The sequence below is a fragment of the Peromyscus californicus genome, unplaced genomic scaffold (assembly GCF_007827085.1).
Source record: "Peromyscus californicus insignis strain IS unplaced genomic scaffold, ASM782708v3 Scaffold_19__1_contigs__length_69161282, whole genome shotgun sequence".
NCBI classification, from domain to species: Eukaryota; Metazoa; Chordata; class Mammalia; order Rodentia; family Cricetidae; genus Peromyscus; species Peromyscus californicus.
Genome location: NW_026294491.1, coordinates 53,505,865 through 53,523,881, shown reverse-complemented (window position 1 = coordinate 53,523,881; position 18,017 = coordinate 53,505,865). Strand labels below are relative to the sequence as shown.

The following is an 18,017-nucleotide window of genomic DNA, read 5'->3' as shown; positions in this document are numbered from 1 at the left end:
CTTGCTCACTTTTGGTGCCTAGCTACTAAGTACATGGTACATAACCTCAGACACGGGCAAATGATTTTACCAATGCTTTATTGTGATAGGCTCCCATCTAAGCAGTTTCTCTGATTTTTCTATCAGCAAATACGTCATATATCAAATTGTTTTGTTTTTTTATTTCTAGTTAAAGGAATAATGTGAATAGTACATTAAAATATAATTTTTGTATAAAGTAGGCCGATTTTCATAAATCAAAGCAGGTAGATAGGATAACTTTAAAAAAAGAGGGAGGGAGGCAGAGGCAGGTGGATCTCTGTGAGTTCGAGGCCAGCCTGGGCTACCAAGTGAGTCCCAGGAAAGGCGCAAAGCTACACAGAGAAACCCTGTCTCGAAAAACCAAAAAAAAAAAAAAAAAAAAAAGAGGGAAATACAATAAAGAAAGCTAAGTATGGGTCTCATTGGTAAAGTAGTTGCCTAGAATGTACAAGGCTCTGGGTTTGAGTACCAGTGAGTGATTGTGTGTGTGTGTGTGTGTGTGTGTGTGTGTGTGTGTGTGAATGTGTATGTGTGTGTGCTGTATATATGTTCATATGTATAATTACACATATGCACATGTGTGTGGGAAACATAGAGAGGAGAGAGAGGGTGGGCGGGAGAGAGAGAATACCCAATGCTGGTTTCCTGCTCTATCATCTTTACTCACTAACTGGATAGAATCTGAGTGGATTATTGTAAAATCATGGTTTAGAACAGGATCTACTTAGAAAGTAGTGATTAGAACCAAGGGGGAAAAGTCTCCATAGAACAGTCAGCACAGTAGGTAACATATACCAAGTGCTATCATCAAAAAAAAAATTCACAATTCTTAGGAATCTGTTCAAAGGGTAAGAAATTGTTTTTCACTGACTTATACAGTCTCGAAGTTGTACTATGTAAAACCTTTCAATCTCAAAGATTTGTTTGTGCTGTTAAATTACAGATGGCAGCATTAAGTTCACGTCCTTCATCCAAGCAGCATTTAGTATCAAACTCAGTGATCACACTTAAAGAAGGTTGGGAACTAAGAAAAAAAAATAGTCATGAAAGGATGATGAATTTAGACCTAAGTAAATCTATATGGAAACACAGGAAGTAGATTCAACATGAAGACCCACCATAGGCCAGAATATCGAGGAGATTTGTCAAAGAACAACACTGAAGCTCCTGTCTCGGGCCCAACATTGAAAGGAACAAATAGACTTAACTACTGGCCATTATTAGTCCATCTGCTGGCATTGAAAGGTTTGTACAAGAGCAAGAAAAGACAACGGGCAAGGAGCAAGGTTTTCATTACATATTCCATGGCTCCTTTTTCTCATCTCTTTTTTTACTCAAATGCTAAATGTAACAAACATAACTAGTTATATTTTAAATACTCTCTCCTGTTTTGTTCTCACAATAACACAGCTGGGTGGATTAAAAGATACCTTATATGCATCCTATACCTATGGCTGCATTCTCAACCTGCCTTTCCCTACAACATAGATTTGTGCATTTCAGAGCAGCTTCCTGGAGAATCCAGACCCATCATCTGAGCTGATGGTGACCTCAGGGATGAAGGATAAGGGAAAACACCAAGGGCTCCCAGGCATCAGAGCATACAGTAGACACAGCTTGCAAAGTCAAGCAAGAGAGTTGAGACTGCTGCTTGTTCAGCATCAAAGCCCCAGAAGATACTAAAAGCTTGGCAACTTTCAAAAGCTTCCCTAACTTCCTGCATGGAGTGAAGGAAATCACTAGCTTCATGGCAAAAACCACATCCTGGGGCAAATTCACTGGCTAGATTCATCAAAGACATGACTGAGGGAGAACAGATTTTTTTTCTTTGCAGTATTGGAATGACTCATAAGCCTATTTATTCAAAAAGTTACATCCTCCATTGAAGACATAGGTGGATAATGGGGAAAATGGATGATAATATTTCATGTTTGCATTAGACAACTCATATGCCCCATCCTTCATCTTTCTGTGCAGTTATAAAAACATCACAAAAGGCTAAAAAGGGACCAGTGTGCTTTGGCTGGCTCTGATATTGTAAATAAAGTGAACAACATATCTACTCTGTTTTTATTTTACTTAGTCTTTTTGGGAAAGAAGTGCACTCTGCTGCTTAAAAATAAGGAATTAGAATCAAATTGCTTGGATTCAAATCCCAGTTCTTCTGAATTGCAAGTTGTGTGACTCTGACTATGTATGTTACTCAGCTGCCACAAATTTCTGTCTGTCTCTCTCTGTCTCTGTAAAATGAAGACAACAACCTTACTCTATTTACAAAGTTAACTAAGTACACAAAGAACAGCCCCAATACATTGTTAGTGCTCAGTAAATGTCTGACATTATTATTGATTCACAGATAGACAAATGTTCTTTCCCCATTGCAGATCTTTTGTCTACTGTAACCTTGAGATAGTCACATTGACCATAAATGGAATTGTTTTGTGGTGCTCAATAAAAATATTCTAATTACCTGGAACCTTGATGAACTTTCCTTTAAGAAAAATGAGTGTTTTAAATATGATCATGTTTTGGTGTATTTCTGAAATTATCTCTTTCTACATCTGTTCTCTTCCGTTGATCCAAATCTTTTAAAACTAATAGTAGTAGGCAATATACAAGGGAATCAATTTCAAAAGTGAAGGCAATCAACAGAATAGTAGAAAATCTTTGCCAACTATTCATGTGTCGAGGAATTGATATCTAGAATATATAAGGAGTTCAAGGGCTGGAGATGTAGCTTAGTGGTAGAGTGCTTGCCTAATATATATAAAGTCCTCAGTTCAATCCCTAAGACCAAAATAAATAATTTAACTAAACACCAAAAGAACAGATAACCTAATCAATAAATATACAGATGGATCTGATTGACAGACAGTCCTCAAAGAAGGAAGTGCAAATCCAACACATGTATTGAAAGTACTCGATATCCTTAATCATAAAGGGAACGCAAACCAAAGCCACACTGAAGAGTCGATCTCATCCCAGCGAAGTGGCTACCAATAAGAGAACAAATGACAACAAATGCTGGCAATGATATTAGAGGGACAGAACACTCACTCATTGCTAGTGGGAATGCAAACTAATTCAGCCACTACATAAAACAACATAGAGGTTCCTCAAAGAACTTAGAATGCTTCCTCTCCAATATTAACTGACCCAAAGGGGTCATAACAATAAGTAGTTTCTTATAGTTATTTCCACTCTTTTCCTGTCTTGCACTACATCATGCAATCTTATCCCCTGTCAGATGTGGTTCAGTTCAGTTCATCTGTGTCCTATTACAGCTGGTTTCACTCACTGGGTAAAATCAAGACGTCATCACCAGGTCCTGGGATGGTCTGGTTGCATCCTCCCCAGCCTTTTTCAACATCTTGCCATGTTTCAGGAAGGGACCATTTTAAAGCTGATTCAGGTACAAATGTAGAAGCTGCAATACACAGGAAAGGTGCAAGGTTAACTCTAAAAACCCAAGTCTTTGTGACAAGTTCAGGATTATATAGTTATTTTATGACTGGTATTTTCACCTTTCTAACTAGCTGGTTTTGAATATTAGAAGTTTCTATAAAACATTTCATCGCAAGAAATTAAGTTATTACCCAACTCTTATACTTTTGATGAGATATATTACAAACTTATTAAACACTGGCATTCTGCTTCATTATAAATATTACATATGCTTATTATGGATTATTTTGAAAATGCTAATAAAGAAAAGTTAATAATTGCCAAGAACCTCACCACATATTACCACAATCAACCTTTTATTTGTGTTTCCTCCCATAATATCTCAGTGTTATTATATAATTAAAATTATATCAGATCAAGTTTTACTTTTTTAGCCTAGTTATTTTTCTTATGTATTTTCTAATGACATTAAAGCTCTTTGTTAAAATAATTTTACTGATTACATAATATTCTATCATACTAGAAATCCATTATTCTCTTACTCTGTAACATCCCACAGTAGAGTCTTTCTAGTGGTAAACAATGTGATTTGAGCAGTCTCTATGCAAGTCTAACCATAATCCTGATTATCTTCTTAAGATGGATTCTTTCTTGGAATGGCTGAGTCATAGTACAAGCTTGCCACAGCTCCTGATATATGAAAATGGTGGGATTATGACCTGGACACTTGTTAGGATAATAATTTGTGTATAGATCATGTTTCTTTATTGACTCTGCCCCTGACCATTCGCATTCTAGTGGTACCACAATCGTGAGATTGATAACCACTAACCACTTTCTTTTTTTATTTTTTTATAATTTGATTTAATATTACATATCAGCCACGGATTCCCCTGTCCTCTCTCATCCTGCCCCCCTGCCCTCCCCTCATCCCACTCCCCATTCCCATCTCCTCCAGGGCAAGGACTCCCCTGGGGATTCAGCTCTACCTGGTAGATTTAGTCCAGGCAGGTCCAGTCCCCTCCTCCCAGGCTGAGCAAAGTACCCCTGCATAGGCCCCAGGTTCCAAATAGCCAGCTTATGCACTAAGGATAGGTCCCGGTCCCACTGCCTGGGGGCCTCCCAAACAGATCAAGCTGATCAACTGTCTCACTTAGCCAAACTAGTGGAAACACTAACCACTTTCTAAAGAGACTTCTAGAACCACTTTATGGACACTGCCATGCTGAGCTGTATCCAGTCGCCTTTTTCTGGTTGTGTTGTTGTTTTGTTTTTTTACATGACATACTAGTAGAAATAGGGCCCAGGAAGGTTGTCACCAAAAGTAAAGATGAAAAGCCACCTCTTGACCTACCTAGTGGTTAATTTTACAAGTATAAATATAATGACCATCATTTCCGGGAAGTTCCTGATAGAGGGTATGAGTCCCAAATAAATTGAAAAACATTGCCCTTGCTTCCAAGCAGCTAAAATTCAGTGTGAGTAAATACTAAGGAAATTTTTCTCAAAAAAGTGCATCCAGATTGAGAACTGCTCTCTTTAAAGAGAAGCTTCCTGAAGGAAGTAATAACTGACGAGCATTTCAAAGGCTTAAAGATTCTGCAGGTAAAATGGAGGAGAAGTGGTGAAGGCCCTTGTTCCAGATAGAGAAATGCACATGCGCATAAGCAAAGTTGAGAAATGAGATGTTGAGAGGGAAATCAAAAGAAGCTTGGTGGGACAGAGTTAGAAAGAGGCAAATGATGAGTCTGGAAAAATAACAAGTGGCCAGAGAGTGAAGTATTATGAAGGCAGAGAGGCCAAAGATTTCAAGACCATTAGGGTAGAAGTTGACAAGTTCTATCAACCTCTAATGATTTGAGCAGGTGATATTTGGAAAAATTTTGACATATCCAGATGGAGATGAACAGCAATGAGTAGATGAACATAGTTTTGAAAGGTAAGACAGAATACTGAGCAAGAAAGGTGGGTTTGGTCATGATCTGCCATTAGGTCATATTTCAATCTTTGAAGATGAATGCGATATCACCAAAGATATCAGCATGAATAGACACAATGCCTGATGTCAAATGCATGGAAATAACCTGCTGGCTTTTCTACCTGTACTCAAATCTATAGCAGCAATGTTTTAATTTGAGCTCTAGAACAGCTCAAAAGCATACAGACTGTGGTCATGCATAAATTATAAACTACTAGTACATAAATACACCACACAGCATGGAAATAAGGCACTTCTTAGAGCAGGCCTATCTCAGAAAGAAGATTTACAAATAGTTTATAAATGCTAACACTGTATTATCTACCTATGCTTTCTTTCTGCTGTGACACTAACACTGTAATACCTTCCTATGTTTTCTCTCTGCTGTACCTTGTTCTCAATATAGCCCAAACAGTCCAAGAGAACAGGCCAAAGGCTTAAGGGCATGTGTTGGTATAACCACTAACTAGTAACACAGAGACCAGGTAGTGTTTTTGATGTTCTGTATACAGTAATTTATCCGATGGACAATGACTAGGCTCTTCAAAACTTCACAAAGTCTCAAAACAAACAAACGAGAACAGAAAAACAGTTGCTTCAGATTTATATCACAGATGGTGGAAACAAACATCCTGTGCTTCTGCCATCATCACTATAGTTTAGAAAAGGGCTAGAATTATTTTTAATCTAACAACCCAGACCTTCCTACTACTTTAATGATGACTGTTAACATACAAATTCCATCCTGCCTTAAGAACCTGTTTTTCAGTTTCTTGTTAGTTACTAGATTTCTATATGGCTTCTACATGACTAATATTGTGCTGAAAGTTGGGGGGAGAAAATGAACTCTGAGTGGTTTTTTTGTTTGTTTGTTTGTTTTTTGTTGTTGTTTTTTTAAAGCAGTCAGTAATTAACTGCTTATCTTTCCTTGGAATCTTGCACAATAGAATGAGTTCAAGATGAGATCTTGCTAACAGTAAAATTCTGTAGAAGAGCATATTAAAAGCCAACTGTTGAATTTGACAATCAGGGCATGTGTGATCAAGATGAGATTATTTTCAGAGAAGCTTCTTCTTGTGAGTAGATGGTAGTTAACACAGAGACTCACAAGTGGACAATGTGCAGAGAGCAAGAGACTTCGGAGACTCGCCACAAATGGGATGTCTTCTCAAACCCTTCCCCTCAAGGCTAAGGGACCTCTGTGGAAGAGGAGGCAAAAAGACTGTAAGAGCCAGAGGTGGTGGACAACTCCAAGGAAATAGCATCTTCCAGACAGATAAACATATGAACTCACAGAGACTGTGGATGCATGCACAAGACCCACACAAGTTCAAACCAGATAAAATCTCAACAGTGAAAAAGGAAGTGGACATGAAGCCCTACCCACTGACCAAGAAGTTATTTGCAAATGATAAAGAGGAAATCAGTTTTCTCCAATAGAATGTCACTGGGTATATCAACCACACTCCTATGCCCAGAAGTACTTAGCTGGTCAACACAAAAACAAACTAACAAACTGTGTGTGTGTGTGTATGTGTGTGTGTGTGTGTATATACACTTTTTGGTTGGTATTCTTTTGGGACATTTGGGCCTTTTTGGTGGGCAAAGGGAGGAGAAGACAGGGAGGGGTAATGAAGTTGGATGGGTGGGAAGGATCTGGGAGGAACTGGAGAGGGGAAAAACATGATCAGACTAAATTATATGAAAAAAAAATACAAATAAAAAAGAGAGTAGTCCCAGTGCAGTGGGTGAGGTAGAAACCATATTACAGAGGACTGAGGAATACACTGGAGATAAGAAAAGAAGAGCTCAGGTTGGACCATCCAAAAGCTCATTGCATTGAGGACTGGAGGCTATGAGCCTTTTATCTTCTCCCAAACCTTTAGATCACTTTTGGTGAGGACCAACCTTTATAACCTATGTTCATCCTACTTCTCTATACAAATTTGCTAAGCAGCAGCAGCTGACATTTGAAGTGGTATCAGCCAGATATTGCCATCTACTCCTTCACGCTTCACTCACCTCCGCCTGATTTCTGTGGCATTAAGAAAGCTAGTCTTTTAAGAAGCATCCATGATAAATAACAGCTATAAGGAGATTCATTCACACACCATTGTTGGAGGGATGTTGGTTGGTTTATTTATATTGGTTTCTTGGCATAATCCTAGAATTTTCCTGTCACCATATCCTCACAATAACCTCACAATTTTGTTCATGTAACAGGATCACTGTTAATGGATCAATGGAGAGACTCTTCGCAGCATATTATCAACAGTTTCAACTGCATTACATACTCATATTGAAGCTTGCAATGGATTGTCACATAGGTAGAATTTCACTAGTCATTATACCCTTGTTTATGGAAAACTAGTGTTGATAGTGCAATAATTGCATTGTTTTCCATAGATTTATTAAATAAAAAGGACTGTCATATTTTAAATTTATAATTAAACTGTATATTCTGTATACAAGGAAGTCAAGGAATTCCTTAGAATCCTCTTCACTGAAATTTTTTCACTGATATACTGATTCTTTGGCTTCATACATTGTAATACTTTCTGTCCTGAATTATGTAAGAGAGGAAAACTGGCTATAGAGCTTAATTTCATGTGTAGATTAATATATTTCCCCCCAAATAATATAAGCATATTAGAGGCAACATGGTATAGCAAAAAGAACACAGAACAGAGTTGAGATATGTGAGGTCTTACCAAGGCTCAACCACTGACTGCTCATATTACTGTGTATATCTAGGCATCACATATAGTCCCACATACCCTAAAGGACCCTGGCACAAGACAGCCTTTCCAAATGGTATGAACCTGTAAAATAAGAACTCACACAATTTTGTGGAATTTGGAGATAAGATTTTTCAGAGAGAAAAGATCTTGGTAATAGTTATTTAAAAGGAAATTTTTGACTGGACTCCTGGAGCTCTGTCTAGTGATTGGCTGTGGAGCTCTGCATCTGCTTCCATCAGTCATTGGAGAAAATTTCTGTGATGACAGTTAGGATATTCACTGATCTGATCTCTGGGGCAAGCCAGTTCAGTACTCCACTACTGCTAGTAGCCCAGGCTGGGGTCATCTTTGGGGATTCCTGGCAACTTCCCTAGCACCGGGTTTTTCTCTTATCCCCATGATGTCTCTCTCTATTATGGTATCTCTTTCATTGCATTCCCCCTCCCTCCCTGTTGTAATTCAACCATCCCATTCCCTTATGCTCTCATCCCCTGTCCCCTACCCTCCATTTCCCACTCCTCATCCCCAGTTTACTCATGGAGATCTCATTTATTTCTCCTTCCCAGGGTGGTCCATACCTCCCTCTTTGGGTCTTCCCTGTTAGTTAGCTTCTCTGGAGTTGTGGGTTGTTGCCTCATTACCCTTTGCTTTATATCTAGTATCTGGGATTCTATGAGCAAGTGCATCAGGATCATGAGGGGGAAACAGGCAGGGACGACCAAACCAAACTAGAGGGAACTCATGACAGTTGGATCAATGGCTGTGGAGCCTGTATGGAACTGGACTAGGCCCTTTGCATTTGCGAGACAGTTGTGTAGCTTGATCTGCTTGGGAGGACCCCTGGCGGTGGGCTCAGAATCCATCTCTGGTGCATGAGCAGGCTTTGTGGAGCCCACTACCTATGATGGGATCTTGTACAGTCTTGAGGCAGGGGAAAGGGCTTGGACTTGCCTCTACTGAATGTGTCTCCACATGGGAGGCCTTGCCTTCTTGTGGGAGGGAGTAGGGGATGGGTTGGAAGGGGAGGCTTGGGAGGGTGGGAGGTGGGAAGAGGGGGATCTTTGATTTGTGTGTAAAATGAATGAAAAAATTATCTTAATAAAAAAAGGAAAAAAAGGAAATTTTTAATTAATTACTTTGCCATTTATTGGACACCTGCCAGAGACAGTAAAATGTTATAAAGGTAAGAACCATTTTTCCTTGCTCACTGTTGCTACACACACACACACACACACACACACACACACACACACACACACACACACACACCCCTTATAGAGAGGCAATCAATAAGCTGGGAATTTTGAGGCACCTAAAGGGAAAGGCTGAATGAAAACGACAGATGTACAGCGTGAAACACAGCAGACACCTGAAAGCACTGTGAAGCCAGTCTTAACTATACTTCTTGCAGTATAAGGAGCATGGGGTGATGGCTGAAACCCCTTCTCTTAGCTTAGTGCAGTCACGTTACCTCATTTGCTAATTGAAATGGAAGAATCTGAATGCTTTTGATTAGTATGACTCTTCTCTGACATAACACAAATATTCCCCTGAAAATCAAAGGAAACCCCTGCCTTTGGAAGGCTTTATCCCTCCTGCAAATGTACAGTTAAACTGACTCACAATAAACAAAAACAAACTAAGACATACATTAGAAGGTGGTGATGAGATGTTTAGTCTTTGAGAATTCGGCTCTTTTGAGTTAGCAGGATCTCACAGAACCATCTGACTTTTGGGGAGCGTTTGTTTATCCTGATTTCCTGAAATTACCAGGAACAATTAAAGTTTAGAGACACCCTGGATTTTTTCTCTCCATTTGGAGGGGGCCTAATGGCCCATCTGCAGATCTGGAGTCCTGTGTGCACAGATGGTTCATAATTTATGAAATGTGCTTATTTACATGTTACAATTCTTACTTTCTATTGTTTTGAAAAGCAAATGCATCCTATATCTTCCCTTGACATGCAGACATATATTTAATTATGGGACAGCACAGCAGAGAGCCGTCAGGCACAGCAGCATGAGGGCTGGTGCTCGCCTGTTTATAAACAAAGGAGCGGAGGGATCCACGGGACCACTGGAGAACATTCTGCTCTCTTGGGCATTCCATCCAGTGGTTGGTACTCACCTGAAACAGTGGGAGCCACACCTTCCCTCACCTGGAGAAACACCTGAACTTGACCTTCACCTGAAACTAAAAAAAAAAATAAAATAAAATAAAATAAAATAAAAAGTGAATGTGATGCAAAGATACCACCCATAGAGAACGGTGGCATTTCACTTTATTCTTCCCACCCAAAACAAAATTTGGAAATGAAAGAGAAAGGAGTCCTTGTTAATTAATCGAGCACTTGATTTCTCCCATTCTGCTCTTTTGGCATTGGTTTGACTAAGCATTGTGGCAGAGAGCTAAGCAGTGAGGGAGGAAAACACTTTAGCATGTGCTCTGTGGAGGCCACTGGCGTCCAGCAGGTGTGCCTGATTTCCGACGTCCATAATTTTGTGGGCTCAGTTGTAGAGTGCATGGATTTCTCACCAGCAGAGTTGAGATCACCCATGAAATGTATTTGCTTTACCTTTTTCCAAACAAATTGTCCTTTTAATGAAGGTTCCCACACACACACCCTATTCCCCCTTTCTCCTCCCTTCTTCCAAACCAACTAAGCACATTTAAAAGGCCTGGGGTTCATTAATTTTAAGTGTTCAATAAATTAGTGGAAATAATCAAAAGGCCTGATTCTTTCTGATAATGACAATTTGATGTCAGTATAAACCAGTAGATTAAGCTGGGAACATATGCTCCTTTGCCAAGAGAGGCTGCTATAATTAAATAGTGAATGCATCTACAAGGTGCTCTCATGCCTGATTAATTAGTAATCAGGTGCACGAACTCTATCTTTCTGGTAACACCTTGTCTCTTATTGGTTAATTACCTTTCTGCCTTACTCCATGTCATGTGAGCCAGCCCTTCCCATCACTGGAAGACCTAATGCAGCTGCAGGCTGCAGCCTCGGGGTCTTGGCCAAACATGCTTTCCATTTTTGTTTCACTGGGACCCTAAACTCTTTCTTCCATCACAGATGGGACAGAACAAATGTCATTCTTTTTAATTACAAAGCATACGCTTCAGAACATTAGAAAGGAAATAATCCCAAAGAGATCCAAGATGAGATCTCTCCAATTCTTCTATTCTTATTTTGATGACTTTCTCATGGTTTTCAATTATAAAATACATGAGGCTTAATATTCCCTTTATATCAGCACATCTAAGACCAGGAACATTGGCAACACACTCTTGATACATTCCTTTTGTGTGTAAGTATGTATGTATATGTATGTGTGTATATGAGGTGAGCAGTGCATTTATAAGTGTACCATAGTACCTGTGTGGAAGGAAGAAAATAACCTCAGGTATTGGTCTTTGGGTATTGGTCCTCAGGTATTGGTCCTTGGGTATTGGTCCTCAGGTATTGATCTTTGGGTATTGGTCCTCAGTTATTGTTTCTCGAGTACTGGTCCTTGGGTATTGGCCCTCGGGTATTGGTCTTTGGGTATTGGTCCTCAGGTATTGATTGGTCTTTGGATATTGGTCCTCAGGAATTGTTTCTCAAGTATTGGTCCTTGGGTTTTGGTCTTTGGGTATTAGGCCTCGGATATAGGTCTTCACTTTGTATCTTGTTTGATACAGGACTCTTTTTTGGTTTTTGGCTGCATGTATTTGCTAACTAACCCACAAGCTTTTGGAGAATTCTGTCTCTGCCTCCCATCTTACCACAGGAACCCTGGGTAAGGTTACACACATGTTATATGTAGTTGGCTTTTATATTGGTTCTGAAGATTTAAACTGGGTTTTTAAGCTTGCATGGCTAGTGTTTTATCCACTGAGCTGTCTCCCTAGGCTAAAGTGTTCCTTTTTATGACCACTTCTAAGTCCTTCCTTAAATTATTATTTTATTCTTGTTGTATACTCACCTGTCTCTCTTTTGTACATCTCTCTCTCTCTCTCTCTCTCTCTCTCTCTCTCTCTCTCTCTCTCTCTCTCTCCCTCTCCCTCTCCCTCTCCCTCTCCCTCTCCCTCTCCCTCTCCCTCTCCCTCTCCCTCTCCCTCTCCCTCTCCCTCTCCCTCTCCCTCCCTCTCCCTCTCCCTCTCCCTCTCCCTCTCCCTCTCCCTCTCCCTCTCCCTCTCCCTCTCCCTCTCCCTCTCCCTCTCCCTCTCCCTCTCCCTCTCCCTCTCCCTCTCCCCTCCTCCCATTTCCTTTCTTTTTTTCTTAATTAATGGGGCAGGAGAGATAGTTCATTGGTTAAGCTCTAATTGCTCTTCCAGAGGACCCTAGTGCCATTTCCATCACTTATTTGGGCAGTTGCCTATAACTCTAGCTCCAAGGGGTCTAATGCCCTCTTCTGGTCTCTGCAAGCATTGCACTCACCTGCATAAACCCATGCACAGGCATATACACATACACCTAATTACAAGCAAAATAAAAATAGCTTTAAAAAATTAAGTCACCAGTCAACAATTTCATCTTTTCTTTTTCTTTAAGGTCTAATACATTCACTTCTATTAGCATGATTTTGTGCCTCACTAATGTGAAAAACTGCTACTAGTTCCAGACCATGATATCTTTCTTGTTTGTTTTCAGTTCAATAACTAATAATTGCATAGTAATTAGTAATTCGGGATTGTACCGGTAACTAACATTGTCTCTCAATTTTGTTTTGTTTAGCTTTGCTTTACAGTGTCGGGGAACCAGGCAAAGTCTCTTGCCTGCTGGACAGACACTGTACCTCTGAATTACACTCATACCCAGAGGACATACTTTCTTCTAAAAAGAAAGATTTTTCTTATGTACCTTCTGATGTTGGAACCTCTGGAAGTATAGGGTTTTTTTTATTTTCATGGACTGATTTACAAAACCCAAGTTCACAGTGTTCTAGTCTAGTTCACAGACTAGACAATTGAAAGGCATTCTGCTTCCTCCCACAGATGTGAAAGAATAGTCATCATCATAGTAGTAGTGGTAATAATGATAGTGTTAGTTTTCACTGGAATAAAAGGAAATGTGGACACAATATCATTAGGAAATATGGAAATAATGACAAAGATAGGTCTTTCTGTAAGAGTTAAGAGTTGGCATTAAATAGTATCACCTAGTCAATCTCTAAGAAAGACAAACTAGAAAATGTCCCAGGAAATATCTGAAAAGAGAAATGAGATCATTTAAAGGTGTTATGAAAGTTCTTATTCATTCTTATTCATGGTTTCCAAATAGCATAGAATTCAGTAGGCTTGCACATGTATGGTCAGTGCATACATTGTCTGCTTCTTACGATACAGCTAGAGATAAGGCAGTAGGAATAGATACGTATCAGAAGACATTTATAAAGCTTTACAGATGCTTTACAGTATTAACCCCTCAAAAAAATAAAGAACAATAGCATAAGAGATATATTTGGAGGAATAAAAAATAGTGATTATTCTCTGCATTAGATAGACCAAAAACATTTAAAGTTAGAGAAAAGGCAATTCATGAATCCCAAAGACCTTGAATGAAAAAGGCCACCACTCATATCCACACAGTGGGGTTACCACAGGATGATTAGTTCTGGGGCTGAAAAATGTACCCTTAACACAACTCCCAAGCCCCTGGCTTGTCCCCTCTTTTCCTACAGCTCCATCCAGGTACCATTCTTAGTAGGCCAAGACTTTCTGGCTCTATATTCTAGCCTGTTAGCGGTTGATTCCACTGTACTTTAGAGATAGTGACTAGACTGAGCAGTTGCTGATGCTGTTCAGTCATGACATGTCCCTCTCCAGTGTGACCCCCTCTACAAATCCATCACCAGTGTGACCCCTCTACACATCCCCCTCCAGTGTGATCCCCTCTACACATCCCCCTCCAGTGTGACCCCCTCTACACATCCCCCTCTAGTGTGAACCCCTCCACACACACCCCTTCAGTGTGACCCCCTCTAAACATCTCCTTCCAGGGTATCCAGTGTAATTCCAAAACCAAACAAATACTGCAAAACTAAAAGTATACTGAGAACCTGTTTTCTACTTTATTATGTGTGAGGCAGATTCAGAAGATCAGTGAAGACTGAGAAAAGCTATAAATAGGACAAAATCAGAGGAGTCTGGCTTCCCAAACTTCCATTGTGCATGAATGACTGTCTGGAGGTAGCTGGCTCAGAGTGCATATATGGGTCAGATGACAAAACATCCTCAAACATTTCTAAGTCTGAAGAGACAATAGAGGATGATGGTGAATACATGGGTAATGGACCCCAGCAGCAGAGATCTGAATCATGGCTTTTCCTGTTCCTACATGGGAACAATTGACCAGTTAGTCACCATTTCTGGCCCTCATTCACATCACCAGAAAACAAGGGGCTAGGAGGGAAGAGACTTATACCCTGTTTGACAGGGTCACTTGGTGAAGAAATGTGAACTAACACAATACATGGCACATAGGAAGCAAATATTAGCTACTGTTGATACCACTATCATGGCATCCTTATAGTTCTTGGCTCACGTTACCAAGGCTCCAGAAATTGCTTTCACTAGTGTGGCTCTCCCCACAGCTGTATCTCATCAAGAGGAGTAATAGTATTACACAACTCAAAGAGATCTGCTTAATTTTACTAAGTGTTTTCACTCCTAAAGACTGTAAATGTAAAATGCCATTTCCAATTTGAATAAAGAGAAGGAGGGATGAAAATCATTAAATAGTATAGGTATTGACTTGGGAAGAGTTTAAAGGCTTTGTCCAAGCTGTGATATTATGCATATGTTTTCTCTGAGGTTGTGATTTCCAATTTTGTATTTGAAATATGAGGGTGGCTAATCATTTTTGTTTATAAGTGGAGCCCCATTGTTGATCCTTCCCAGATTGTAGGAAGTAGTCCTCAAAAACAGTGTTCGGGTCACTGAGTACCAAGCTATTCTGGTAAATGCCATATGATGTAAGCCTGCTATAAACAGAGACATCTAAGAGAAAGAGAGGCATGTTTTTATTTTTTGTTTTTTGTTTTTTGTTTTTTTAAGAAAATGGCTCCTGGGAAGAGAAAAAGAAGAGAGTTATACAGTTAATCAGGAGGTACATGCCCAATAAGTTAAGATCCTGTGCCTGGTAAAGGTTGTCCTGTCTAGAGTCCTAGAGAAGAGAAAAATAAGTACCCCCCTACTCTGCCCTTAAGCAAGCCTAAGGCACTTTTGAAGTTTTGGAAGGGAAAGTAAGTACTTATCTGTTCTAAAAGCAAAAGTGTGCCAGTGCCATCCAGGGCTGGCTTCCTAAGACAGTTTTTTGTATTTGGACTTCTCTCTGTGTTTCCATTCTAGCTTTCTTGCCTGCTGTATCCATCTCTTCTCTTAGGATCTGCTTCAAGTTCCTTCCCTGAGCTCTGAACTTGACTTCATGCCCCAGAAGTTGATGTCTTCTGACTTAACTGCAGGAAACGCTTGCCAGTGAGGACCAAGGCGGCTTGAGTCACTGGATGATACATACTCTTCCCTGATCTCAGCATCACTAAGAAGCTATGGAAGTCATTTTTGCCCTCACAGCACATGATCCCTTAAAGGTCCTTATGGAAATAGAGGCAAATTCTATGTTCGAGCCTTCTCCTACCCCCAGTAATATTCACTCAAAGGCAGCCGCTATTATTTTTTAAGATAACTTAATCAAGACTGACAGATATGTCTGCATTAATCATAGTCCTGAGAGCTAGCTCATTAAACCTTCTTAATTAATGTAGAGAACAATAACAATTATGAGTCTGACTCAGAACAGTGTGTACCATATTTGTGTGGAGGCATTTGCCATATCTTGGGCCCTCCTGCACATACACACACACATACAAAAACAAGAATTTCAGAGGAATCTGGGAATGAGTATTCTGTTTACTCATGAGGCAAATTTTTAAAAACACTATTTACATAAGTATGTAATTTCTCTTGGACTTACCAACAACAACACAGCTTGTACTTGGGAACAGGTATTCTTATCAACTAAGGAAAGAGATTTTGGTGGAAAATACCCCTGGGGTCACACTAGTAACTAAAAGAAATCAGACAAAAATTTGCAAGCCACATTATCATTCCCAAGTACATGTATAGCCATGATTTTGGTAGCATAACATGTTTTGTTTTAATGGTGATTGATTTTTAAGGTATTTTAGATAGAAACAAGTGCCCCATTGATTTCCATAGTTTTAGGGATAGTATTCCATATGAAAAGGCTGTATTTTAAAAATACAACAGAGTAAGAGTCGGTTTTCAATATTAAGCAGATAATACAGAAGGCATGAGAAAATGGTGAGAGGGCTGGGTGTGAGGGCTCCCACCTGTGATCCTAGGTCTCAGGAGGCTGTGGCAGCTGAGCAGTCAACAGAAAGAGAAATGAATGTGACGAAAGTCTAAGGATAGAGGTCACGTATCTAAAACTCAAGAAGCATAGTGTCGGCTAAAACTTACATGGTTTTCTCACAGATAGAAGAACCGGTTTACCAGACTAAGTATTCAACCTAAAATTTTAAAAAGAAAGCAAGATACTAGAGAAGAAAACACATGGAACCTAGAGTCAGAACAGCTGTATTGGAATAGAAGTCACCTCAGCTGTGACCCATGTCAATTAAGGTTCACCACTTAGCATTACTGAGAATAACCTTCCTACCGCTGTCACTCCTGAAAGATCCACAATAACTCACCTAAGGTTGTCTCTCTCCTTTCCTTTCTCTCTGGCTCCTTCCCTCTCTTCTCTTCCCTCTTTCTTCCTTCATTCTCTCTGCTACCTCTCTTGGTTGTTTTTTTTTTTTTTTTTTCCTTTTGGAGCAGAAGCTTCTATAACCAAGAAGCAAAGAATTCCTTTTCCCATCCCAAGCTCCTGTCCCCGCTATCTAGATTTTTTTTTTAACCATAAAGGTTAGTATATTTCCAAGTCAATCAGCTACATTAGTGGTAAAGTCCTTAGGGATCTTTGGAGAATGAGTTTTCTATAAGAATGTAAATTAATTTATTAACTAGAATGCTATAGATTGCCTTAGAGGCCTTCGGCATGGGGAGGGCGACGGCATTGTGAAAGATTATGATTCTGCCCTTCCTACGGATGTTCCCAAGAGCTCTGGAGAGCAGTTCAATCCTGTCTTCTTATATTCTCACAGGATCCTTTTGCCAGGAAGTGCATGGCATCTTTAGACCCACAGAAGCATAGAGGAGTCCAGAAGGCAGCCAGTGTCCTGACTGCTTTGAGAACAGGAGAGCTACAAGGCCCTTATGGTCACGAACTTAGCCTCAAACTCAAGAAAGAGTCACTATTTTCAGAATCTTACAAGTTGGCAACAAGATTTCTGGTACATCTGTGTAGTGTAGAGTTTCTCCAAAGAAACTCAGCACACCAAACAAAAATCCATCTGTCTTTCTAGCCATACCATGCTTGTTTGCACACACTACAACCCCCAGATCCTCAACACATAGCCAGCCTTTATCTCGTTAAGGGGAACATTTGAACACATCCATTAGCTAGTCTGCCAAGACATGTTTTGGTTTTGTTTTCTGTCCAGTCAGAGGTGGTGACACAGGAGCCTCTGAGCCTTGCAGGTGTACCTTCAGCTGCTGCCTCACACAATGTCCCAGTGCAGTAGCAGTCTCGGCTCTGCTCAGAGGCTGTGTGAATTCAGGAGGACAACTGTGAATGGGGAAGCATCTGATATGAATTTATCACAGGCTGCTGGTCGGGGGGGGGGGGGGGGGGGGGATAAAGGAAGGGGTGGGGGCTGTGAGTATTAATGCACCCTGCCACAACCCAACAGTTTGCCCTAAAGAGCCTTTTACCAATATAAAAGGACAGGGTCAAAAGTAAGTTGACCCTTGACAGAAT

General features: G+C 40.1%; 1 protein-coding gene across 1 annotated transcript in view; it reads right to left on the bottom strand.

The window, feature by feature from the left end:
- The window catches only part of Pkhd1 (PKHD1 ciliary IPT domain containing fibrocystin/polyductin), a 471,509-nt gene that overhangs the window by 187,391 nt on the left and 266,101 nt on the right, over nucleotides 1-18,017 (bottom strand). Inside the window, exons 50-51 of the mRNA XM_052743962.1 lie at nucleotides 10,274-10,339; nucleotides 3,320-3,448 (exon numbers count right to left, since the gene is read on the bottom strand). Coding sequence (XP_052599922.1) covers nucleotides 3,320-3,448; nucleotides 10,274-10,339 — 195 coding nt within the window. The remainder of the gene's footprint in view (nucleotides 1-3,319; nucleotides 3,449-10,273; nucleotides 10,340-18,017) is intronic.